At 42.3% G+C, this 27,056-nt stretch overlaps 1 protein-coding gene across 11 annotated transcripts in view; it reads right to left on the bottom strand.

The window, feature by feature from the left end:
- The window catches only part of LOC105685181 (serine/threonine-protein kinase svkA), a 76,069-nt gene that overhangs the window by 4,684 nt on the left and 44,329 nt on the right, over window positions 1–27,056 (bottom strand). For 2 of the 11 annotated variants that reach the window (XR_007277646.1, XM_012399049.3), the window contains exons 1-8: window positions 23,380–23,557; window positions 17,978–18,763; window positions 10,464–10,688; window positions 3,954–4,119; window positions 3,179–3,336; window positions 2,344–2,529; window positions 561–706; window positions 127–412 (exon numbers count right to left, since the gene is read on the bottom strand). Coding sequence is in view for 1 of the 11 variants with exons in the window: in XM_012399049.3 (XP_012254472.2) it covers window positions 127–412; window positions 561–706; window positions 2,344–2,529; window positions 3,179–3,336; window positions 3,954–4,119; window positions 10,464–10,688; window positions 17,978–18,298 (1,488 nt within the window). In the remaining 10 variants the exon portion in view is untranslated. Of the gene's footprint in view, window positions 1–126; window positions 413–560; window positions 707–2,343; window positions 2,530–3,178; window positions 3,337–3,953; window positions 4,120–10,463; window positions 10,689–17,977; window positions 19,257–23,379; window positions 23,559–23,609; window positions 23,784–27,056 lie in introns of those variants that run through there. The other 9 variants (XR_007277662.1, XR_007277649.1, XR_007277665.1 and 6 more) reach the window with 7 other exon arrangements.

Genomic DNA, 27,056 nt, shown 5'->3' with positions numbered 1-27,056 from the left:
AATTTCGCTAGAACACATCATAAAATGATTCCGATTGTCGTAGGTTCGTATTCAAGTTATCCACAATATTCTATACAACAATTAATTCTCGATAAAAATAGAATAAATTAATGTCTTGTAATTTACCGGAGTAGGTTTAGGCTGTATATCACGTGGCGAGTCTCTAGAATCACTTCTGTAGTGATTCAAGTTTGAGTCCTTAGGAGGAGATTTAGATGCTCCATTTGCATGAGGTTTTAACGGTTGATTATGATTAGAAGATCTGTGATTCGCTGTGTGTGTTAACGTCAATGAAGTCAACGAATCATCGGGTGGCAATTTCGGTACCACCGATGATCCTTTGACGCTGTGTGGACCTTTTACCGTCATTATCCAGGGTTCATCCATGTCACTATCTTGTTTAGACTCCTCACTAGAAACAAAACGGTGCAAATTATAATTTTTCTTTAGGTAGAGTCGTATAATGATGCACTTCTTCAAACAACCATCGCAAATGCATGCATCGCAATGACAAAAGATTGCAAATTACTTTGAAAATGATTGAACAAAAAGAGACTCACGAATCAGAGTTTTCACTTTCAGTTTCGGACTCCTCGCTCCTCTGTGACTTCCATTTCTTATATCTATCGATGAGATCGATCAAGTACGAGTTTTTCTTTGCCTTTTTAATAAACTGAAACTTGAGCAGCTCCTTTGCCGTGGGCCTCTGTGTGGAAAAGACAACAGATAATGTTTCCATCGCAACAAATTGATCACCAATACCCGTTTAATGAATTTACGAGCGGCACTCTCAACATTGGTCAGTATATAAGAACAAGGAAATCACAATTAAAAATCACTCAATTACTAAAACAGACACTGCCGAGCGCTAGCGGTATGTAAACAGCTATTACAAAAGATTATCGCAGTGGCTCGATTTTGGAAAAGTAGATGTTATCAGTTCTCTGATTATTTCACACAGAACACCGCATGTTTCTTACACTAACAACAAATGATAGGTAATGCGTAGGCCAGTTTCTGTAAGATATTCGAACACATACACATGTCGAAAATTACCGAATAATTTGTAAAACTCTTTAATGGGTCTATAAAACTAGAAGCTGCCAAATAATTAATTATAAATTTGCAGAAAATTGCCACGTGAGTTTGTAATAAATATTCCTGATCAACTTTATCTGTAAAACGTTATAATCGATTGCATGAGGTAGTTGAGGAGAAGGGGTTCTGATAGCGTAAACGAAGTGGTGATTAATTTGCTATCAAAGAAAAGAAAATTCTATATCGGGTTGCCTGTAGATTCTATAGGCAATCGGAATTTTTACAGGTAACAGAACAATTCATAGCGTGAAATCGATTTTCATATCATAACGTGATAATGATTCGAATCGCGATAATAATCAACGAATCTGCATACGATCTTTAGATGGCACGATTATTGAGAGCGCAAAAATCAATGCTTAAAAAACATGAAGCGGTTACCACAAGCAAACGAGGCTCGCAATGAGAGCAGTTAAAAAAAAACAACGCCATCCATCAGGTTCCGTTCGTTATGGACGTTTCGTGATTGATAGCGATCCTGTTTCCCGTCTATTTTCAGAAGAAAAAGGGGCCTCGCAAACGAAATACTGAACTGAATCGATTTTTAACCACGCGATATTGAAACTAACAATCAAGAGATTCAAAGATGACGTAATCGCGACGCTTCTCGCAATACTCAGAATCGCCTGTTCTAATCGATGAGCACTTGGTACCGTGTGCAGAAATACACAATACCGATATCTATATAATCCATGCATGCACGAAGTGCTCCATGTTGACGCGACCAGGTGTTTACCCTCACTATTATGTTGTTTTTTTTTTCTAACTTTTTCAGTACTTTGTCGACAATTGACTAAGAGCTAGAAGAATTCGGATTGCATAAAAAATGGCAATTTTCGAAAAATCTGAAAAACGATAGAGATTCCTTATCCGATTCAAATAAGACGAGAGAAAAAAATTTTTTGGTAAATGAGTTCCTTATGTGGTTTCCAGGTATTCTATTTGTACAAGTGCATGATCTCGAGGTGCAACCGTGACCCAAAATAAATTGGATAGAGAAAACGAATAAGAGAAAAATGGGGACCGTGGCCGAGGTGACACGAAGCGCCCTACGCACGATAATATACAACGTAGCTTCTGATATTATTAATCGCACAATAACCGGGGTGTCCGCCGGCTGATCGATGGGGTTCCGCGCGGAACAAAGGTAGTGCCATCGATATCGTCTTACGTGGAAGTTATGCGTCGTATACGAATGAATGATGATATATTACAGGTAATAAAAATATAAGTGAGGCTACTCACGTTTTCAGGGTCCTTATTAAGGCATGCCTCGACGAATTCCTTGAATTGTTTAGTGTAGTTCCCCGTTAACTGAGGTGGATTATTTTTAGGGATGAGAAAAAGTACCCTCATCGGATGTAGCTCACTGTTTGGCGGTTCACCCTTTGCCAGTTCGATGGCTGTTATTCCAAGTGACCATATGTCCGCCTGAAAATGGAATTCATTATTTGCATTGGTAGATTTACACGTTCGAAGGACGAACGATGCCATTGGTCGGAACTAATTCAGCGATAACCAACGTCTAAATGTTGCATACACAGATGATTCGACGTTACGTTATACTCGCGCGTAACGATTATCCTTGATTGAAAAATATCATCGTAAAAAAGAGTCCGTACAGTGGGCGATGAACCGAAGGGGATCTGCGATCATTGATTATTTTAGACTTTCATATTTTTTGGAGACGAGAATCGTTGAAATTGGTTTGAGAGGAAAAAGCTTTCAAATACAGTTCTTGCGCTTCCTTTAAGATAAATTGAGATCCAGGGATTTGAGCACTCGAATTTTTCTCTATTTTAAACTAAAGCCTCACACGAAATGCCCGACGGCAATTGTAGTAGTCCTGCAGCAAGGAAAATTCTCCAAGTACTCGTTGTTCGGTACTGGCATCGGTCCAAAGAACCCGAAGGACTCTTCCGCACGCCGCGATGATCGATACAAGTGACATTTTTGTTCGTTATCCAAATGCTCTCAAAATTGAAAAATTAATTCTAAACAATATCTGATATAACCACAACCTATTGCACACTAATAATTTCTCTAGATATTAGATATTGAGACAATATTTCTCTAATACCTTCGAATCGTAGGCTGACTGCTTGATCACTTCTGGAGCCATCCAAAATGGAGTCCCCACAAAGGTGTTTCTCTTGCTGGTGGTATTGGTCAGCTGCCCCGCGACCCCAAAGTCTGCTAATTTCACATCTCCCATTTCGCTGAGCAGAACGTTCGCGGCTGGAAATAATCGGATATTTTCAATAGGGCGCTTCCCTCGTTACAGGGCGCTGGTAAGGAATGTCCATTACCTATATCGCGGGAGGAGAACAAATTTTTCGTCGCAAAATAAAATTAAAAACAACCAATTATCAAAAAATGTTTACATCTCCGTATACGCATGTACAGGTATGCGTATAATGTACAATACACGCTGAATGAAACGTCGACTTGTAGCGTTGGTCAAAAATCACTAACCGTAAATAAATCCATTAAACAGGAACACTTCGAGACGTCAATCATCCAGCAGGACATTCTTATAGCCGACGCCAATAACGTTGGTTATAAATTAGTTTTAGTACCGTGATCAGGGGCCTATATTGCAATCAATTAATAATATATGTGTCGTAAGATATTATATATTGTATATACTTAAATTGGACCGTATAACATATACATGTATGTAGAGAATAAACGGCCGGTAGCCAACTTCGGAGCAAATACAGAAGCGTTATCATATTAACGTAATTAATGAACGTGTAAGTTTAACAGAGGGGGTGGGGGTGGGGGGAGCGATAATGTTAAATAAATTTGGGACGTTTATATCGGGGGTATGATTTTTTTTGAATTTTACGAACCTTTAATATCACGATGCAGCTTGCGTTCGCTATGGAGGTAGTCGAGACCCCTGAGAACTTCACGTAGGATAACGGCGATGTGCATTTCTTCGAAACTTCCGGCCTTCATCAAGTCCAAGGCCGAACCACCGCCGAGATATTCCATAATAATCCATAACTTCGTGCCCTGGAACAAGGATATTATTATGCCTATATGATTTGAAAAACTTTACCAAATTTAAAAGGTTTCGGTCCCCAAGTTTATCCGAGAGTCTCAAAAAAAAAAAGAAGGAAATGTGACGAATCTAATTCAGTAACGAATCCGTATGCAGGCGAAGAAAAAAACTAGAAGGGTGCGGTCATCATCTCGTCGTACAACAATCTAGCCACAGGTGTAAACAGGTGATATAGCTGTGCAGTGCGTCATGCGTCAGTCGAAAGATTAGATAGTAAAATCAATTACTTAGATAGCGTGTCGCGAACAACCCCCAATTTTGTCAAGGTCATAATTAATTCCCTTATCGCGCGCAAAGAATCTTGTTGAGAAGATGTCAGTCAGAAACATTCGAGATAAATTTCTCGATATATGAAAATGACCTAAACTACGAAGACAGAAATCGAGAGGGTCAAAAGCGATGAAAATGACCTCGTCATTTATGGCCCGTTGATCAAACCGATATATCCGCCCCGCAGATGTTTTTCATGAAACGGATGTAGAGGATTCTGGTTTTCGTCTGCAGAAAACTTGTAAAAAATACTTCGTTTTTTCAGTCTCGCTGTAGGGAAGCTACGAAAATGCGAGCAGTCGAGGGTTGGATTCGACGATCAGAGGTACGCGGTTCAATGAACTGGGAACAACGGCTATAGCGACTTTAGATTTTGTATTTGCATAAGAATGAGAGGCGGGAAAAACGAGCGAAGCGTGAGGATCCAAACAGTAGCTATCGCGTGGACAGTGACAGACGATCCCGTGTGGAGTCATAGTTGGATTTTCCTTCTTCGTCTCTTTATTTTTTTCTATTTCTCCTCAGAGCCGTCAGCAAGCACCGTCAATAACAACACCGACTGTCTTTGCTGCACCACGTCGAATCCGAAGCAGTTTCTCTATACGAAATAACGAACTTGTTATTTCGCACGGACCAGCGGCGGGGATAATTCATCGAGGATCTCTCGGAAAGTGAAAATCTTTGCGGAGAAGAGAAAGAAAAAATAAGGGAAGATTTGTTTCTCTCTGCTTTAGACGTGAGAGAGGGAGTCCTCCGAGACAACATTGTTCGTAATTCCTCATTTCCCATTCGTCAGAATTTTGTTCCGAGTGATCGTTTAGGTAAGTCGAGGTCCATTAGTCCTCTCGGAGTTAAGTTGAACGTGCAGCGATCGTATTTTAAAAGAAAATGGCTGTCGCTTTTCGGCTGATACCATTGCGACGGAACGAGAGAAACGGGGGAAATTTATCCGACGTTTGATGACGGGCGAAGAGCACTAAGAGCGAGGTTTACATTGAGGTCGGCTGCCTGTAACGCTTAAGAATTATACTTCTATACGCAAAACTTTTCCACCCTTCCGTCAATTTCCATCGTCTTGATCGTCGTCGGGTTGAAAGCCTCGCTACGACCCGGAACGAATATTCAAGACCAGTCTTCCTTCATGGTCTGGTAGTAAAATTCGTTTCGCACCCCTCCCAAAAGTTCGTTCACCTTCACCTCCCCCGCTTTCTCTTCTCTATACTTTCCTCCAATTCTAGCGGTTTGGCACTTTCAGCTTACGGGGGTAGATAAACATTTCCACGTCTTATAGCCTCGTGTCAAGACGACGCGGTAAAAAAAATATGCGAAATACCATGGATCCTGTCCAGGTGTAGATCGGCTCGAGCCGACATTGACAAATTAAGTTCCCTCGCTTTTCATCCGAATTTTTGGAAACGACAAGTTTGGTGTTGAGGTTCGGAAAATCGCCTTATTGCCCTGACCAAAAAATCAGTCGATGAGATTTCGTTAAACTTGAAGCCGGAATTTTAGTAATACATATACCTTTCTGTAAAACTTCGAAAATTTTTATTCGATATGGCGAACAAAAAAGCGTTGAAAATTCGGGTGGAAATTTACGGAGCCGTTCCAACGAGGTCGTTCGAACTAACCGCTCGTTCTCCGAGCGTAAAGATTTCTCGAACGTTAAATATCAATCGAAATTATCGGGGATGCAAATCTGTTTAGACTTCACAGTGAACGTATTAGCGACGGGGGTCGCAAATTGCGTTGACCTAATTTCTACGAAACGTCGCTTCGCTAGCCCAGGAAAATATTTAACCTTGTTGGCATAGCGAGTTGGCCTCCTGCAGCCGCGGTAGCTCGAAGATTTACCTTTTTATGGGATAAAAGGGCGACTGGCGTGAGTTGAAAATTGCACAAATAATTTCCCATAAATATAGAACAAACAAAAACAACGTGGGTTGCCAATTTCTTCGGTAAAATCAGATGATCTATTTCGGTCTTGTGTCGTCGAATGAGAAACCATATCGAAATATTGCTGCCGCTAAGAACATATAGTACGAGACCTTATTTACATCACCAATAAGACCTTATCTATGAAACTTTAGCACCTTACGTAAAGTGTAATATCATTGCATCCGCACAAACCCTTCGAAGCCTTCGCTACATACATGCTGGAAATACACCCGTTCGAACGCTCAAAATTTCAATAAATAATCTCGTTTAATCTGGTTGTCGAAACTTGATAATTGTAAAAGGAAAAGAATTTTCTACAGAAGTATTTACTTCGGAATATCAATTTTTTGCTTCCGGTCGCCGACCTTTGGAAGAGCGACGAAATTTACAGAATTTTCACCCTGTGAATTTCATGACATGACCTCTCGTATGGCCGATAAGTTTTGGGTAATCATCCAATCATATGCTTCCCTCGTTCACCTGCATCCAGGCATGTAATATAGTCATATACAATTTGCACGTATGTTTGAAACCACCGTACAGATTTAACTCATCTAGTTTCAGCTGAGGCTAACGATGAAAATGAATAACGTATTCAATAGACATAATAATCGGCTGATCGATTAATACGGATATTTATTGACGTTCCGAATTACCTACTAAATACAATCCAATGCAGAAATTCCGCGCGATGAACCGATTCGATTATATTGACGATGTACCTACAGAAATAATTTACAGATATTTGCAAACGGATTAATAAACGGATGTTCATTTTATTTATTTCTTCAATTTTCACGAGTCATTTGACAGGTTTCGATTCCATAATCACGGTTGAACTTGACAAAGTCGTTTTGTAAAAAGCAAATATTTGTTGCGACGTTGAGCCGACTCGTTCAGCTACTCGATTAAGAAGAGTCGTCGATGATATTCTCTGCATTCGTCACTTTTCTCGATCAGACGATCGGGGTTTTTACTTTGTTCTTCTCTTTGTACTTGTGAGTCGAAGGAATAATTCAAAGTTTGACATTTTCAATCTCCTATTCCGAACGGTTGAACGATATACCGTAAGTGCGCGCGAGTGCAAAGTAATTAATTTCGTCGCTGTACTGCTCGTGGCATATTATAGTCGAATAAATCGAGTTCTCTGTTATCGCCGAGAAATCAGACGAGTGAAAATTTAGAATAGAAGCAAAGTAGAGAAAAAAAAGGTGTGCAAAGTTGAGTGATTATCGGTGGGTTAGCAACTGTTAGAGCTTCGCAGAACATGATAGTATAGGTAATACAGAGGAATGAACGTTCGTACAGTTTCATTGGTCTACATGATTCGCTTAATACTTTCAGCCCATCGAAACGAAGTTTGAATTGGAACGAGCAACTCCAACGCGGAACTCAAAGCCTTTCCAGACAGACCCGTGTAACGGATACGGTATACGTATACAGTTTTTCCGACAATTACACGGAATACGCCGCCTCCTCCTCCTTCTCTCCAACGGATGCGGAATCCAAATGAAAAGAGGAGAACATTAAACTCTCGAGAAAAGATTTTTAATGTAACATCGAGCACGTCTCTATTACATCTACCTATCCGCACAGACACTGGGGAAAATGCGAAGCCGTACCGAAGGTTGAAAACCAGACGGGCGTATCTCGCAGAAACAGAGGCAGAAAAAAATCCGTTAGAAAAAAATTCCGCCTATGGGATCGTTAGTCTTTTACTGTGCCCACTTTTACTTCTTTTTTTTTTTTTTTTTTTTTTTCTTCTTCTTCTTCTTACTTTTCCGAGGATAAAGTTCCCGCGGCGGCATCCCCAATTTTTTGTGGGTCACGACCTGCCCGGTTCGAAGCCCTCGATATTACGAAGAGACGAGGAAAATACGCTGACGATGACTTGCTCGATGAATAATAAAAGTAAATTATTATTTAGTATACATATATTATATATATATATATATATATATATATAGAACAGGATGTGGTATTACAGTGTGCCTGTATTAGTTCGATTTTACAGGGATGCAGGCCGTCGTAGGTCGATTGCGAATGGAATACGGTTGTTATAGAACCAGGTAGAGAAAGGAAGAAAGAAAGAGAGGAAAAGAAGCTGAGGGACTCGCCGCGAAGTCGAGACAAGAATTAAAACCGACATACCTAACTGTACAATACGTCGGATCTTTAACGTTAGAATACGTTACATCGAAGTCCATCATCTCCATATCACCATGCGGTCGAGTTTATCATTATCGTATACAGAGAGACATACATACAACGTGCATCACCGGTTCGATTGTCACTCCTATCACGATTTCTCACAGGCACGCAAGTTTGCTCCGCATGTCAATATACGATACTTGTATACTTCACAAGCGGACATGACAGAACCGCAGGCATCGCGCGACGCTTTCAATACCGTCCGGATAGATATTAATTACCTATATTTGTTCCAGTCTTTACCGTTGTTCTTTCTTTCTGTTTGTTTTTTATTTTTTTTTGTTTCATCTCTCCATTGACTCGGCCTTTTTTCAAGATCAAAGACCCAGTTCGGAATCCACTTTGATATTCCACTTGTTTAATGATGCACTTTCACCCCGTGGAATATCTACACTTGCAGTACCCGTATACGCGGGAGAGAATTTCTTTGTCGTTGTCGCACAGCGTTGTATTTTTCATTATCTTTAATTTTCATCGTAGGATATCCACCCGGCACATCGGTGAATTTGTAATCCCATGAACAACCACGTACAATTTCATATTGTCTTCGTGATATAGGTACGCGCAGGAATTAATATTCTCAATATATCGGACAGGAACAGCTGTGACGGAATTTGTTCAAATTTAGGGACGACATTTGCTCTATCTAGTAAAAAAGGAGAGAAAAAAAAAAAAAAAAAAAAGGAGCGAGTCGTTAGATAGCGTGAAGTTGAAGGGCATTTTTGAGGAGATAATTTGGGAGGGAGAAGACCGCGAAAAGCGACCATCGAGTGTTTCATTATTCTCGACTTTTCGCCACCGTGTAAAATGAAAGTTAAAATACCGCGCGGTTGTGAGGGTGAAAATTCACCCCAGAAAAGGAGTTTTCTTCAATTAGTGAGCAGCCGAGTTGATCCTTCGAGTATTCTTCGGATTCATTTTCGCCAAGACGTTCCCTCAGACAGTCTTCCATCATTTCGGCATTATCCTCGAAATCCGGCCATTTGTCAGCACCCATTTTATCACAACTCTCAGCTTCCCCCCCCTTTTTCTTTCTTTCACAGTAAAAGCGCGAACGAAACGTGACGAAACTACCTGCACCTCATGACTCCTGAATATAACCGTGAACTGAACTGAATAAAAGAGAAATTCATCGATCTTTGACGGAATAAAATAACCGATCTTGGTGTAAAATGAATAAATTTTTTGAAAAGTTCGTTTCGAATGTTACAGATATATCCGTGAAATTAAAAACATGAGGAATATAAGTAGAAAACCTGTACAGAGATGAAATAATACGAATATAGATAGACAGCGTATAATGCGAAAGTTGAGTTCCCAAGGCTTTCCAACGTCTAGTCTTACTAAAAGTTACGTAACTACACTGCGTTTATTTTAACCACTGATGCAGTACGACGCCACTCGAACTGTCGGGACGTCTTCGACTATCGAAGTCTCCGGTTACCACCGCAGGGACGTATACCGGGCAATAATCCGTTACCTTGGTTTCTTGCGAGCCAAAAATTAACCCGGTGCGATTCTCATTTCGTTAATGATAATAGTAATAAATTACTAAAAATTCACTTAATAAAAAAGCTCCGTTTTCATCCGAATGAGCAACGTCTGATTAAAAAGCAAAAGGTTTCGGCAGCCATTTTGTACAGGACAAAGAGACAAAATGGCGACAAACCGATTTCGGTAATGTATCGGGTATTGTGGGGTCAAAAGTTTTATTCCTAATTTCGCTCGATTTTCGCAGCTGCCGACGATGGTCAAAAAACGACTTTCGTCCACCCAAGTGGCCTCGGACAATTACAGAAAGTATGATCTATTTTTTCTATTCGATGTGGTTTTTTTTTTTTTTTTTTTCTGCGGATGTAATTCGTTACTTCCTTACCTTGAGATAAGATCCGAAGTACTTGGTGACGAACGGGCTGTCGCACTGCGACAGCACCATGATTTCCTGTTGTATGTCCTCGATTTCATCTTCGGCTTCTTCTAGATCGATTATTTTTATCGCGACAACCTGCTGCGTTCTGTTGTCGATACCTTTGAAGACTTCACCGAAACTTCCTTTTCCTATACGTTCCTGTTTCGTAAATATCAGCTCCGGATCAACCTTCTGAAACAAATTTGAAACGTCAATAATGACAAGAAGAATAATATTGACGATATAATATCGTAACGTACTCGCAACTTAATCATGAACATTATCTCAACTGATGTGGACATTCTATCCAGACCATTGTCTACCGAACCGTCATTATAATATCGTCGTAACGATTTATTACGTATAGCCGGCTATACGCAATTCGACGATGCTCTGCATGTGCGTCAAAATGCATTCACAGTGATTCTATACATATGTATACATTATTGGAATCGCGAATTAAATTTTTCAATCGTCGCCAGACAGTTTTCAAATATCGTAAAACCATGCAGACGAAGCTGTTCAGTGTGATGCTATCAGAGCTCAGTTTTTTTCGATTAAAAAGAACAACGGAAATTGTTCTTTGACGAGGATTTCATTCGACGGTTTGTACGATATACGATTTCCTTTGAGTTCGAACGTAGGTATACACATAGGTATACACGGGCGCCGTATACCGTGAACCCGCCAGCGAACGAACCGCTAGGGGTCGTAGATCCTTTGTCCGTCCGATCCATGAGTTCAATTAACACCCCATTCCATCTATATTAGCGCGTCGCGTCGCCTAGCCGACGATATCGCGTAGTACGTACTTACTCTAATAGCCTTTAAAGTGAAGGTGAAAAATCGCGATACCGTGTAATACATATACATATAGAGGTACAGATGTACAAACGTCTCCGTGTGGATACACAGATACATTTTTTGTTAGATATGTAAAAGAGAGAGGCGCGCAAAGCCGGCGGGGCCATCGAGAGGCTTTCATAAATGCAAATGTCTTCCACCTTCCACCTACCTGTGTTATACCTATGCTGCAGGTATATGTATACCTATACTGCAGCTGAGAGTTAGAGGGGTTAGGGCTCGTGAGAAATTAAATGTCAGCTGCCTAGAAGAGCGTTTCAAGTAAAACGCGCGCGACGAGAATTGCCGGCGAGAGAGTTGTCGACTGTTCGTTCCTAATACCGCGCCGCGTCTAGAAATACCCCCCTTAGACCAAGTCGAACTTTCAAGGATTCCCTTTAACGGCGAACTTACTTGGTTTGACTCTGCTATGGGAAAATTTCTGTCTTCTGTGTTTCGACTCACGAAACTTGAATCTCGCTTCTCGCTATTGGCGCGTCAAAACGTCGGAGAGAAAACCGCAGCCATTCGAAATCACATCGGAAAAGATTGAACGACCTAATTTTCACGAAAATTCATAGACTGTTTCCGTAAATAAGAAGAAAAAAAATAAGGAAAATATAAAAAAAAAAAAAAAAAAACACGACACCCTGTACACTCTCATGAGCAACGATCTGAGTTCGCTGTAGAGTAATTCATGGGGATTCAAATAATTGCTTCCGAAGCGCGTGAATCGGTAAAAATGGAGTCAATCCGCGGGAAGTCACGTTCTTCGTTCAGGTTTACGGAGATTCGTTAAATATTGGTCTCATCGTTGAACTGGGGACCGATTATCTCGGAATTCTAATTAGAATCATTGGACGTGTTCGGGTGACTGAAAACTTCGGAATATTGGAAACTTGTTCGAATCGGAAATCGAATTGTTTTTTTCTCCCACAGGGGATTCCATATTTTAGAAAAATTAGGCACCGTTTTCGACAATTAGTGATTCTTGCAAATCGTTGAAATCATGCAGAAATACCTACATAGCTATATGTATGTGTGTAGTGAAAAACGCAACCGCCACAAGGTCACAATTTACCAGAGTCCTGTAATCCCGGAATGGGAATTGTAAATAATCACAGGACCCCAACTAACACGAAGTTAAATACGTTAACTGCAGATCGCGCGAATCGTACGAAGTTCTTCGAGTTGACTGAAATATTACCAAACGTTTCGCCGATCGCTCCGACAACTGCTCTTGAAATTTAACACCTGAAACGTCGTACGTTCAAAGTTTTCCCCTGAGCGTGCGCGTAAATATTTGTATTTGGTTTTCCAAATGTAGCTGCGTTTACACATATCTTCTTCTCTCCAGCATTCGCAGCTAATTACGCTACCTTGTTATATACCTGCCCCGCTAGCACTCGAGATTCACCTCCTAATTTACTTCAATAGTGTAAACATAAAGGCTCACCGGGTTTCATATCCAGCCCCGAAACTTGAGGGGATTAGCGAGGAAACAGGACCTCGCAGCAGTCTCGCTCTCAAGAAATTATACGAGAAAAGGGCGCACGCAGGTGGTAAGCGAAGGTACTAGGGTATAAGGCCTCGTTAATTAAATCTCGTCCTCTCGGCTTCGTTGTCCTTAGAAAGCCAGAAAATATTCTTTGTATACATATACCATCGAGATTCGCACCGACCTCTGCAAAATTTCATTCAACTGATTTCAATGACGATAATGCGCGAAACATGAAGTTCGCATTCGTCAAGGGCACACGATTATAACGGGTACGCGCCCTACGCGATTCGGACGATTAAATCTTATCGAATAATTGATCTGATAACGAACGATCGAGCGGTAAAATATTCAGATCCGACGCTAGAAGTGGCCGATCCTGTGCCGAAATCCTTTCCACCTCCCGCGATATCGTTGGAATCTTCGCTTATCCAGAAATCTTGAGAAATAAAGATCCGAAAAATGCAAAGTGAAAAATGACGGGATGCAACGAACGCTTAACGAGCCGCGGTGGAGGTTACTTTCCATTAGAACCTAATACGGAAAGAAATCTAGTCTCCCGTGTGTCACACGTGTCGTGTGAAACTTGGAGAAAATCTCACGATCGACAATGCGAATAACCAGGTTCAAGAGAAAAAAAAAAAAAAGGCGCGATTCGGATCTATGCGCGATACGAGTAATGGATATATATGTATAGCATATATCGAAAATTAGGACGTACATATATACCCAAAATAATAACCTATTTCAATTGAATTGAGAAACGAACCGTTTCATCCCATTCAATATCTACCAAATACGATTTTTATTTACGTAACTTTGATTCTCGCGGGTAACACGCGCTCGCGTGCTGTAATTAGGGAGTATACCATGTTACTGCGGTATTACGGAGTAGTGCGGTCGTCGTCGGAGGTAATCCGAGGCGGCAAAACCCCGTATAATTTATTCGGAGAAAGTACATAGAAATAACAGTGAGCAAGGGGGGTTATCAATCTCATATAATATCGGTAATAACCAACGTAGACAACGATAATCGTAATACCGTCGGACGCAGAGAACCTCGGTTTCCGCCGAACTGCCGACGTTGTACAAAAGAAAGATACGTGAGCGAGATTTTCATACGTCATGCGATTAAACGAATACAGATTTAACGTAGTGGGAGGCAAGAATCCACACGTAGACGTACTGCATAAGTATACACTTTTAGAGAGTGTGAAAAATGAGGAATAAAAAAATTACGCCAACGAATGGATAAGGTTATAGGTATACGAGGATGCGAAATAATTCACCCCAAAGGGGAATGCGAAGAAGAGAAGCGTACGCAGATTAGCGTCATACGTTTTAATTAAACTCTCGCGGGCCGAGTGCATTTTCAAACGTACAGGTATAACGTATGCCTGCGGTCAGACACTTTGACTTCCTTTGCTACGTCTAACGATCTATTTTAACGGTCAGAATGTATTTATCGTGTCTATTATTGGACCTACGTACATTTAACTCGCGGCTTTTAACCAAGGACTTTGCGCGCCTCCGACGATACAAGACGAGGAAAGCGCATGCCGATGACGGTCGTCGTCGTCGTATACATACAACGGACGATCGTTTGACGGTAATTGATATTTTTCAAACTCTATAGATCGTCGCGATAATTGACGATTATCTTGAATGCAATAATTTGCATACGATCGCAATGAGTTCTCGCGCACCAAATCACGTCTTCGATATAATAGTTATTCTAATAGTTCTTTACAATTGTTCTTCAAGGTCTATTCAATTTCTATCCAACTGTAGATCGCGATGCAACGGCATAGCTGCCGTACGTTACAACCCACCGCTTCCATTCGGTCGCAAGGTGAGATAAATTACTGGGAATTTCAAATGTAATTTGCTTCGATTAATATTTGTTGCCGACAATCGGTGCGGTCAGATGCGATCGAGGGTTAACCGACTACACGCACAAGGTCCGTCGCCCGGAATCGAAGTCATAAGGAAAAATAAGAAACATCCAGCGTCACCCCAATCTTTTTTTTTTTTGTCCCTGAATTACGCCCTCTCCGTTTCCCAGTCCAGCGAATTCAATACGATGGCGTATACCTACTCAGGAATGAGTAAAAGTTGTTCGACGTAATTGCCCGAGATATTTCTCCCCTAGACAAAATGCGGATAACGAAGGTAGTAACGACAAATCGGCCGTATAATTGCCGCCCAGCTAGTTATTTCCATCGAGCGTCCGTTTCCGAGCCCGCACGAGTCGTTGTATACGTATACTTCTGTCTCGATATAATACACGGCGATCGCTTCGGAATGGAAACGCGAGACCACCGGACCTCGCGAAGAATTTGTCGCCGTGACCCTCGGTGACCTCGGAAACTCCACCTTCCAACTTCCACTACGTTCCGCCGCTCCGCATCTCTCCGTCCTCTTCGCTCTCCCGCACGTGACGCACGCCCCGACCCGATGTGATCGAACCTGAGGAAGGAACGTGAATCGGAGGGTACGACATCAGGAGAGAAGTTGGGATCCGATCGTGAGTCACCGAGGTACGCGACGGAATATTCGGGGATTCGTTCGCCTCGCCCACGCGGCAATATTCCGGTTAAACAGCGAAAGAAATTCTCATCGAAGCGAATGTTTACCTCTGTTGTAACAGTAACATATAAACTGATAATCCACGCGTCCGTTTCGTCATTCAAGGTACACGTATGTTATTGTACGTACGTACATACATATATATACGTAAGATTGTTATTACGACATGAAGTATGCGCGCACGACATCTCCAACGCGGTTTAAACCGTTCCGCGCAGCGGACACGACGGACGGAATATCCGCGAAGTGACGCGCACGCACGTACGTATACATATGTATATATATATATATATATAAAAATACTTATGTATGTATGTATTACATACGTACTCCCGCGGGGTTACGGTATATATGTATGAACAAATTCCCCGTGATAAAGATCGGTGAAATTCCGACAAGGGGGAATCTTTTAATATCGCACCATACGTGGATTGCACCACGCTATAAATGGTCGCCGTCGTGTACCGACATTAAACGTATTTTACTTTTTTATTTAACAACCCTTGTGGGGGACGATTTAAAAATTACACAAATTATACGAAGCAATGGCTATCGTGGAAACTGAAAGCAGTAGATACAGATGGATAAAAGATGTTTCTAGAGATAAGAATTCAGAAGGAAGGAGTGATTCGATTGTTCAAGTTTCTCGGTCAGGCTTACAAATGACGTGTACGAAGGTGTATGGAATAGGCTAGAAGGATACCTACGTCAAGTTAGGGAATGTAATTCGATATATGGGCGCGCGAGACGATCCGATTATATGGTATATTATACATATGTATCATACGACAGACGTCGTTGTTTGTCGCACGTGCAATGGTTGGAAAGTTTCCTATACACGTGTATGACGTAGCGTGACATGCGGGTATATAGAATTTCCACCTCTTTCTCTCTTTGTATTCAGAAGAAACTATATTATAATAAACTATATGACTGTATAATCATGTACAGTCACTCTGGTGATAATTAAAACTTTTAATCGGATCGTAGCGCATCTGGCGGAAAACGTAGAGAATTCGGGACGACGCTGATGCGCGTTCGAATAATTCTCGCTGTTTTCGGATGTACGAGACGAAGTAACGTGAACAAATAAAACCGTTGCAAATCGACGACGATTGAGTTTTGGTCCTCCGTCTGTAGCTTCGGCAAATAATTATCGATCTTCGAAAGCCCGACGTCTTGAGAGCGAAGTTCAAAGTCTCATGTCACCCCGAATACCTACGTGATGTTCAAATATGTACATACGGGGAGTCGAATATTTAGACTTCGGGGATACGTTATCCGATCGAAACTATGGCGTTGGGTTTAACTTTAAAAACCGGAATATAAAGTAGAGAATAATTTCGCGATGCGGTACGCGGAAAATTTCCACGCCCGTTTACATTTTATTATTGGTATTATTATTTTTTTTTCATTTCAACGAGTGAATGAGATTTTTTTTTCTCCATTACCGTGTTGACGTTAATTGACCTTTGAAAAACGTATCAACGAATACTCGGTACAATCGTTAATTGCGCTTTTCATCTACATTACCGCGAACATATAATTCGCTTCAGATGCTTCAATTTGGGTCAAAGCTGCGCAGATAAGGGTATTAAAATAGAGGTCGAGTGTACAAATATATATATATATATATGAGCACTTTTCTCAAAATCCAGCGTTGAAGAATCAAAGGAAAAGAGTGGCGAACGGAATATACTGGAAATGGTAAAGGAGAAAAAAACTCGACTGGCCTTTCAAAGGCTTCAATTTTCTTCTCTTCTCGCAGTTTGCAGTATTTCAACGTCTAACTGAATATACATATATTTAAGTTCTTTGTTCGTGGTAATTATAAAGGGGAGTTGAACTTTGCGGTGATGATTTCAAGACGGAAAAAAACCAAAAATAAAAGATAACCAAAAAATATAGAGGAACGGGGGGTCAATATAAAGGGTACCTACGGAATCTATATGGGGGAAAGAATGGAGAAAATTTTCAACCCACGATATCCATGTCGATCATTTTAAACTAACAAGTTTTACAAAATTTTTGGTCCACCCCATTCTGTACGGCGTCCCCCTATACATATATGAGCGCAAAATATATTCCTCTGTCGTCATACAAACGACAAAATTGGCATCTCATTGCCTTCGGTTTGAAATTTTCCTCGATATTTAGATCGCTAAATCCGGACCGGGTCAGCGAGCCGGTCTCGAAGAGTTCCTCCGAATTAGTCGAATGGAGAAACTCGTTACCCATATTCAGGTACACGTTTGGTTGGATATGAGGCTACACTCGAGTCGAAATATAAATTTATATTTAAAAAAAAAAAAAAAAAAAAAAAAGGACGCGATGCAAACGGAGATTCTTCTCCCTACGAAAAGCGTTCTACAATTGGCGACAAATCAACGTAGGCTCGATGAATTTCCGTTCATCAGCGCTCTCCTCCGACTTGGCGTGATAAATCCTGTTCGAAGTGGAGAATAATCCGAGGGTTCGAAAAGGAGGAAAAAAAAAAAAAAAAAGAATTGACAAAGCGCGAAATGGGGAGAGAGCATTTCCGGAGACTCACCGAGGGTGCGTTGTTTCTGTCGATGGAATTCCTTGGGCTGTTCGTCGAGGACGTTCCCGTCGATGTTTGAGATTGTCCGTTCGGAATTTTGTGGTTTCCTACGTGGGGCTTTCCCGGACTTTCCCTTCTAGAGGGTGGGGGTGGAGGATGAGAGGCGGGTCTGACACCGTTTCTGTTTTGCGCTGCGGGGGGTTGAAACTGTCCCCACGATTGTCTGGAATTGTAGCCGACGTAGCCGCCCGTGATGAACTGTGCGGATCCGTTCAGATGGGGAGGTGGCATCACGGCCGTTTGCTGGGGCTGCAGTACGCCGTTCCGCATTTTGTAATTTCTCTTTAGACTTTGCTTTTTTTTTTTTCTCTCTCTAACGGTTTCTTTTAGATTTCCATAAATTTATTTCTCCCGTGTACGGATGAACAGATTATGTTCTTCGGGGGACGGAGAGCAGCGTCGGGATGTGAGCGACTGCGGATCGCTAAAACGACGACGTCTGGCACTGAAATAGTCGCTGCATCTTTTGGCGACTGTACAGTCAGAGAAATTCGCCGCTATTTTCTGGTCTATATAAACGCGATCCCGTTAGACGAAGACCTTGGTAATGCGAGTCCCTTTTTTCAAACAATTCGTGTATCCAGAGTTCATCGTTAATCTGCACGCGCGTGAAAATACTTCGATGTATATTCGATGGATCACTCACGCTCACAGGAATTACAATCGGACACCAGATTGATCGGGTTGGCCGATAATTTGATTTTCATCTTTTCAAATCACTCGTGTCACAGATTCCTAAAGATTTGGAAGAAAAAATTGAAGCGAAGATCTTGGATCGATCGTGAGCTCGAGTGAGAAAATAAAAATAATCCTCAATTCGCGCGATTATATTCGACTAGAACGAACTATACACGAGATTCAAATCACACGTAACGAGATTCACATGAAACGTAGTTCGGTCGTTCTGTTGTTCGATTCCTTCCCCGCGAGGTTTGTTGGTCACTCGCTACGCGTACGACGTGAGAATATCTATAGTAAGAATTTTTTTTCATCATCACTGCTAAGTGTAATCAACCTCGCACTATCCTTATCTCGACCAATGAAATTCGCTGATTAAATCTACGGTAATTAGAAGGGATATTTCACCTAGTCATTACTGTACAACGATAACAATGAGAAAAAAAAAAAAAGGTGAATAATAGTTTCAATAAACCTTGGAAAATTTTTGTTCCACTCGTGAAATACAATCGCGTGGAAAAAGATCTATTTAAATGAAACGAAAAAAAATTTCTGTTTCTTCAAATCGGAAAGTAACTCTTGTACAAGGTATTCGTGATAATATGGGTAAAATTTAAATTTCGGTTATTTTTTCTCTTGCTTCACCGCAAAGATACGGGAGGGGCGGGGGGGGGGGGGGGGGGAGGGGGATAGCGATTTCTTTCGACATACGAATGACGAAGCAACACCGAGTTTTCTACAGATTATTTCAGCGATTTGGTCGGACACCGTTAATTGTCGAGCCGTTCGCGAGATCGAACGTCCGTCCGTCCCGCTATTCCTCCATCTGTCGTGTTGCTTCGCCGCGTAACGGACCGTTTCTTACCCCCGTTTGACTGTAAATTAGTCGCGGCTTTTTTGCGATTCGATTTTATCGAGAAAATCGATTCCCTCATCTATTTCTTTCGAAGGAACCGCGGGGCACAGCGCGCGCCTATCGACGTAGTACCTAAGCACGGGCACGGAGACGGAATATCGAGTTCAGCTGTGAGATGATTGGAAAAAATCGTTAGTCAATCGCTCGAGCCGCAGCTGTGCAACGGCGGTCACCCTACCCGACGGTTTCTATTATTATACGAAATCATATCGTATGCGCGAAAACTTTCCAATCCCATTGTACGTAAAAAGTTTTTACTTACGTACATATATACGACGTGTATTACAATTTGCTTTATTCGGAAGAATAATATGACGGATGTATAACATGCGCGTATAGCGGGCTCTCTACCGGGGCATGAGAATATACCGAAGCAGATCAGAGAGAATCGAGAACATCGTAGTCAGCTAGAAGCGATTTCACTCCGGCGTACAGGTAAAACGTGTGTCGTACGTATTATACCTACGTGTGTATCGCGGACGGTCGTCTTCCCGGACACTCCGGACTCCGTACGGTGAAAATGGAAGGAAAAAATTCTCGACGAAATTCCCGAGTTATATGTACCGAAAGTTTACCGCGATATTCCGTTCCCTGCAGGGAGTCGCGCCTCTCCGGAGCGTGACGTGACGGGACTTTACAAAAGCGCTGTTTCCCCCCTTTGCCCGATTTCATATGCAGCCGCGGCGAGGGTGCAAAACGCAAAAAAAAACGAAAATTCTACTTTTTTTTTTCGTCAACTTCTTCGTCCCGCACCTGCGCTACGAAGACCGAAGTGGTTTTTCTAGCGGAGTTCTCGCGCCTATATCTGATCGTCCAGTTTAAGGTTTTAAAAGACGTCGCTTAACACCACGTACTGAACGCGGTATATACTCGCTTCTTAATGCACGCGAACAAGGTGGTTGATAACTAGGTCGGGTGACTGCGGGAGGTCAACTCTCGTTTTCAACCTACTGAATTACGGCGAAAAAACAATGCGAACAATACGCGTTGAGCAAGAATTCCCATGACCTTTGCACCACGATGCATCTCGATTAACCTGCACGCGGTCCGAGTGAATATGAGAGCGCGAAAATCGTCGAAAATAAGAGGAACCCGTAGATGTGGCGGTCGGTTTCCGTTTCGCGAAGCCAGATGTGAACAGGGGTTGACGAATTTCGACGGTGGGTTATAACGATACGAAATGTGTGAGCGTTACGTTGTACGCAGTACCGAGACATCATATGGAAACTTATATAGGATTACGTACTTTACTACGTTTTACTAGAGATGTTTATCGCGTTTACAACGGCTTGCCGGAGTCAAGAGCTCGACGTTAACGAGGCAAGGTCGGTGCCCCGATATGATAATAAGATACAGACGCGACTCGTATAATTGTATGGAAATCATCGATTACGGGCATATGAAAATCGGAGGGCGTGAAGCGATAAATCGTCGGATTGTCGGAGGATCTTTTCTCAAACATCTACCGAATCGTGCACAACTGATTAAACTCGTAGCTGTACCTGATCTGAAGGAAAAAATTAAAAATTAACGAATTTTCGCACACGTATGCAGCTAACTTCGCGTCCACCGTGCGATCGACCGTTGCGCGTCTGGTACGACAAAGTTCGTTGAACCGTTGCAGTTTTTCATCGAGAAAAAAAAAAAAAGAGTAAAAAAAAAGCGAAAAGAATCCAGATACTTGCGTGAAATTGCGGATCGATCGGGTAAAAAACCAATTGCGAAGAAAAAACATGTAACGTGGACATCGCTGAAACGAGACGTCACAAGGTCACAGCAATGGAAAGTAAGATGACGCGAATTGAGTGAAAATTTTTCATCGAGAATCGTCATTAATAGATGCCGTCGCGTTTTTCTCTTTTTTTTTTTTCTATTGAATCAAATCAGTTGGGCTGACAATGAGTACGAGTATCGTGGAACGTTGGAGTGGTGCGGAGCGAATGCGAAGCCTAGTCGCGAAGGCTTATAGCTCTTCTACGGTGTTCGCGGTGAGCATTTATTTAGGTTTTTTTAACGAGTCGTTGTATCGTCGATTCGAGTCACGTAACAAGGGAACGGCAGAACGCGATTCATGCACGCCATATCCAGGCGTAGGAGAGGCAAGGCGGCGGTTAACAGTTTTTTTAATTGTTAATTGTGACGCGTAAGCGGATGCCGATAGAAGATTACCGTATAACCCGTGGAATGAGGCGCTACCGAGAGTACGGATGAAACTAAATAAAGTAGTCTCCTGTAACTCGTTTAACGATAAATTCATCACCGCGTTTCGGTATTGGTTAACATCGAATTTGTGAAACGACGATCCGACCGATTTACGTAAGGATCGCGAGTACCGCTCCGTGTTCGCAGTTTGTAATACTCCGTCTCTCTCTCTCTCTCTCTCTCTCTCTCCGCAAACTTACTTGTCAGTGAAAGTGTTCGACGTGTACAACGCGGGTAAAAGAACCGACTACGGACGAAGAATCGACTAAAACCACCTTTTCCTCGCTCCGAATTCAGACTCATTATTTTACCTAAAGTTATCGCTTTTCTTTTCTTTTTTTTTTTCTTTTTTTTTTTTTTTCCTTTTCTCTCCGCGAGGTGTAATTACGCCTGGATTTATTAGGCGGCGGAACCCTAATTATCAAATATTTTGGAATACTCATTTTTTAAATGAGAGGAAGATTATTTATTGGTTTGATTCACCGATTGAGAGATAGTGGCCGTATATGCGAGATTATGTTCGATAAAAAGAACGCGTTGTCGTTAAGGCGCGGAAGATAAATGGCGGTCTATACGGGTCCATGTATAATTCATAGGTGCATATCGAGTGGGGTGCAAATCTTTTGACAAAGTATGGTAATTATTTCAACTAGTCCAGGAATAATGAGATGAGAAATGAATATCTCTTTTTCCATAACCGCTGCGGCTCCGTACGTTCGTTTATGCTCTACATGTTACTAGTTACCGGCAAAATTACCCTACCGTGTATTACCCGAAAACCAGTTGTTGTAATCTAATCGCAATGATCAAGTCCATTTTCTCACGCACTGAAAAACTTCGGTGTACACCCCGACGATGTGAAGCTATTAAAAATAAGCCCCGACTATTTTCATGGTTTCGGTCAACGTCGGTCAAATATTTCCCGTCCTAATTTTGCTTTTCGAACGCAGACAACGAAATCTTGCGGGTAAGTTAGTCAGCCTTGGATTAACCCAGCTGTATAATCTCATAAACTTCGACATCTCGTCGGATAATAATGTTAACAAAGAAGTTGAGTACGCGCGGAATGTTGATCCAAGCTTTTGAGAGTCAAATCCAACGTTCACGAATGAATTACAATCACAATGGGTTGTTCTTCATTCACTCAACACCTCGATAAGATAGGCTAGCCAGAGACTGATTGCCGATTGAATCGGGTGAGTAAATTGCGAGGTGAATTGTTCGGGCGAACTAATTTAAAGTTCAAACAGGCTCCTCGAAAATACATTATCATATTTCTTGCATATGATATTACCGGTACAGGTAGAGACAAGTAAACATTTCGCGAATCCATTATCACATGGTTGTTATAATATATGCCGAACCGAATCACCAAAAGACGAGAAAAAAAAACAGAAAACACTTCATAAAATGATCACGTAATTCCGGACCGCGAACAAAAGTCCGCCGAGTTTAACGCAAAAGGATATTCAAACACGCCGCAGCGAAATCACTCCAAACATCACACTTCACCTACGAACCAGACATCGCGGTGGTAACGTGATAACAAACCCACCTTGGTTAAATATTGGCGTTAAAAATCATCGAGGGAAGACAACGAACTCTCAATCTTCGCTTCGAGCGGTTGTATACCGACACCAATTCACAAATATAAGCACAATAGATCGACGATATATGCGCCTCCTGGATGCACTGCCACAATTTCCACCAGAAAGAAAAAAAAAGAACAAAAAAAAAACAAAGGAAAAAATCGCCCTATTCGTCGACGCACAGAAATTCACTTACCGCGTGGACCGAACGCTACGCGTCGTACGAAGAAGAGGGACGAAGAAATTTGACAGCTGTCAGTCGCACTACGCGGTTGTTTTCCGCAATCGAGGAATCGCGTGCAGAAAGAAGAAAAGTCCGACAGAGATTCCCCGCGGTTCGTATAGGACTGACTGACACGCGGTACGGCTATCCACAATGGTGCGGGCGGGTTGGGTTGCTTGGCTGGCTGGACATCGAGTCGCCCGCGAACGAGTGTAAGAGAGTGGGGAATTGTAGGTACTGGCTTTTACGTTCTACCTAGAGAGACTTACTTACACTCCGGTAATCGAATCGGTATTTTCATGCACGTGCATGGGTGTGTACACGGCGGACAAACGTACATGCGTGACTCCGCGGCTACGCGCCAACTTGCACAACGCTCTAAGGTCTAGGAGCTCTTCTTTCTCCTTTATTTTTAACTCTGTACGCGTCGACGGTATATAAGATCCGATCGCTCCAATGAGTCAATATTTACGTCTAACGCACGATACCGACTCGACGAGTGTCTGCGGACTGATAAAAATCATGAAAACAAAAAAAAAAAAAAACAAAACATTTCACTCCGATCCCATCGATAAATTGGCGAGCGAACGAAAACTACACGAAAGACCATCACGATGCGCTGTTCCGGTTTCTTCGAAAATCGGATTCCCTCTCGCTTTGCTAACCTCCTCGACATCTCGCTTATGGTTTTGAACACGGTGACAACCGAGTTGAATCGATTCGAAACGGGGATTGTCAGATCGTGAAGTTTCCAAGTACACGAGTTAGTTGGCCCAGGTCTTTTTTCAACTCGGATCCAATTTTTATCCACGATCCGACGAGGTGAAGCGAGAAGAATTGACCGTTCGCTTCTTCGTGCTTCTTCGAAGAATTGGAAGACCACTCGACGCATCCTTCCAGAGCTTCGCCGCCCTCTGCCTGTCGCCGATCGTTACAAGAGGAGGAAATCGACGACCGAATCGACGACCTCCGGAAGCCGAAATCATCTCGAAAGTAGGGTGGTTAGATAATTTTGCGCCGGAACTGGATTGTCTCCGCACGTTTTAGCGCGGGGTACGTTTTCGTAATTGCTACCCACGTTTTGACCCAGAACAGAAGTATCCCGGCGTCGAATCTGTCCCTGAATATCATCCATGCGTGGCAGATACATCGGAACAATGGAACATCGACAACGTCGACTACGTAACATCCTGTCGTCTTCACACGTACGTACGTAACATACGTACGTACGTACGAACCATTGAATCATGATACGTCTCTCGAGTGTCGAAGTCTCATTGTTGCCTCAGCTGGAAAACGTTTAAAAAAAATGCAGATGCGCGTAGAACTGCAGAGGCATCGCTAACGCCGTTGAAACGAGAATTTAACGATATCCGACGTTGGGTAACTTGCGAACGGTGAACGATGGATGGTGGGCATTTTTTCGACGCCTACGGGCTTCTCGGTACTATCTATGTCTTACGACAGCAATTACTGTTGCGCAGCCTACGCCGCGTACTCTTCGTTGCTATTGTGTGTTTTTCATTTCATCTATTTTCACGTGTAAGTACTCGAAAAGAAGCGCGGGCGGCGGTTCGAAGAACTTCAGGTCAGACGATTGGAAGAACGAAGGTGAGAAAACGATAGTGGTAAAGAAGTGTATGCGGTTGAACCGAAAACGTGGGTGCGCCGAGGTGGCTATGTTTGTTTTCACGCTTTGTCGTAAGGTACTGATAACGCTCGCGTTCAACGGAATCGCGAATGAGTCAGAATTTCAAATTATGTACGGCTCGCGAGATTGATCGCGACCGTATTATGGCCAGGAACGTGGAGGTGAACAACTTTGACACGGGGCTGGCTATACGTAACACCAAAACGGTCGTTTCAATCGTTCCGGTTGTTCGAAGGGGGCCGCAAATAATCTTGCTGCCGGACGTGCACGACGTTCCGTCCTCGAAACTTTTTCACACTCCAGTTTCGGAATTCTTTGAATTTTCCTCTTTTTTCCTGATCACTCGCAACGCCGGGATACGTGCAGTTTCGAACTACGTTTGATTTTTATATTCGCACAAATGAATCGTACAGTTTCCATGTCCAGCGGAGCAGCTTGTTCACAAACTACATCGGCGAGGAGTGTACGATAATAAAATCGTTGAAGAGCTGCACCGGCCCCGGCACCAACAGTCCAGGAAAGGTTTTCACATTAAAGCCATAACTCTCGTCGAGAGTCGTTGGTTGTATAGGAAAAGGCGGGTACCTATATAGGTACTACGCCCAAACCTATACACATCTATTATACGGTAATGGGTCGTAGTTATCGAATGTATATTCGTATATATACCTATATCCGCTGTCCGGTCCACCCTGGCTTAATAACTCTTTCGTATTGTGGTCTGGGAAACCAAATTCATATGGAACTAAGAGAATACCGGGTGGGGGGCATAAAATACGTTTGGGATTACAGCTGCGTTTCCGAAACCGACTGTATATATACATATATATATACGGGTGACGTACGGTTAATACAACCTGAATTACACGTGCAAACCGACGATTTATAAGATATTGCGGCGAGTAGAATAAACTGGTGGCGGTACGACAAAATTGTATTCCATTAGGGAGATCTTCGCGCAGTGGAGTCATTTCAATTTCCCACCTTTTGAGGATTAATTGAATCGATAGCAGAGAACCGCTTCAACGTCGTCGATTTCCAATCAGAAATTTCGCCGTCATCGCGTCTCGATATTGGGGGTGTTTTTTTTCAATCACTTGAAAAACGATTAACGAAGTACGTCAGACATTTTTGTATAAAAAATGAGTATCTTTTGTCGAACACCGCGGTTGCTAATCAGTGAATATCAGTGAAAAATGACGAACGATAGTTTCCAAAAATTTTGATTTCAGCTTCTGATAAGGACGGTAGGAAAATTTCAAGTCCCTGTCCGAATACCACGCTATCGAGTGGTTAGAGAATTTTCCAAACGAGTACGTGCCCCGATGTCCTCGAGCGTTCACTTCAAGAATGGAAAACGAGATAAGGATTAAATCGGTTCGCACCGTCGCCGAGTGACACGAGGCAGTTCATTCGAAATGCGAACGACGTTTGTGAACAAGAAGTTTCGACATTCAAATGAGCCTGAAGCGGCCCCGGTGTCTCCACTCGTTAAACATATCGTCTAAATAATAATGGCGAATGAAGAGGAAAAAGAAATCGTGTTACTCGTAATTCGAGTTGGTGATATCGTTCGCGACAAGAAAGAGGAAAACAGGAGCGTAAAAAATCAACAGGAAGAGGGGGACTCCTCTCCGACGGTACAAGCTTATCGTTAGCATTTCGCAGCGGAAAGTCTCTCGGCCTCGTGTACTTTGTGCTGTTAACAATTCAACAACTGATCGCATTTTCTAAGATTCCGTAGGAAAACGTTTGTTCAGCTGGAAGCT

The sequence above is a fragment of the Athalia rosae genome, chromosome 1 (genome assembly GCF_917208135.1).
Source record: "Athalia rosae chromosome 1, iyAthRosa1.1, whole genome shotgun sequence".
Taxonomy (NCBI): Eukaryota; Metazoa; Arthropoda; class Insecta; order Hymenoptera; family Athaliidae; genus Athalia; species Athalia rosae.
This window is presented reverse-complemented; position numbering and strand designations above follow the sequence as displayed.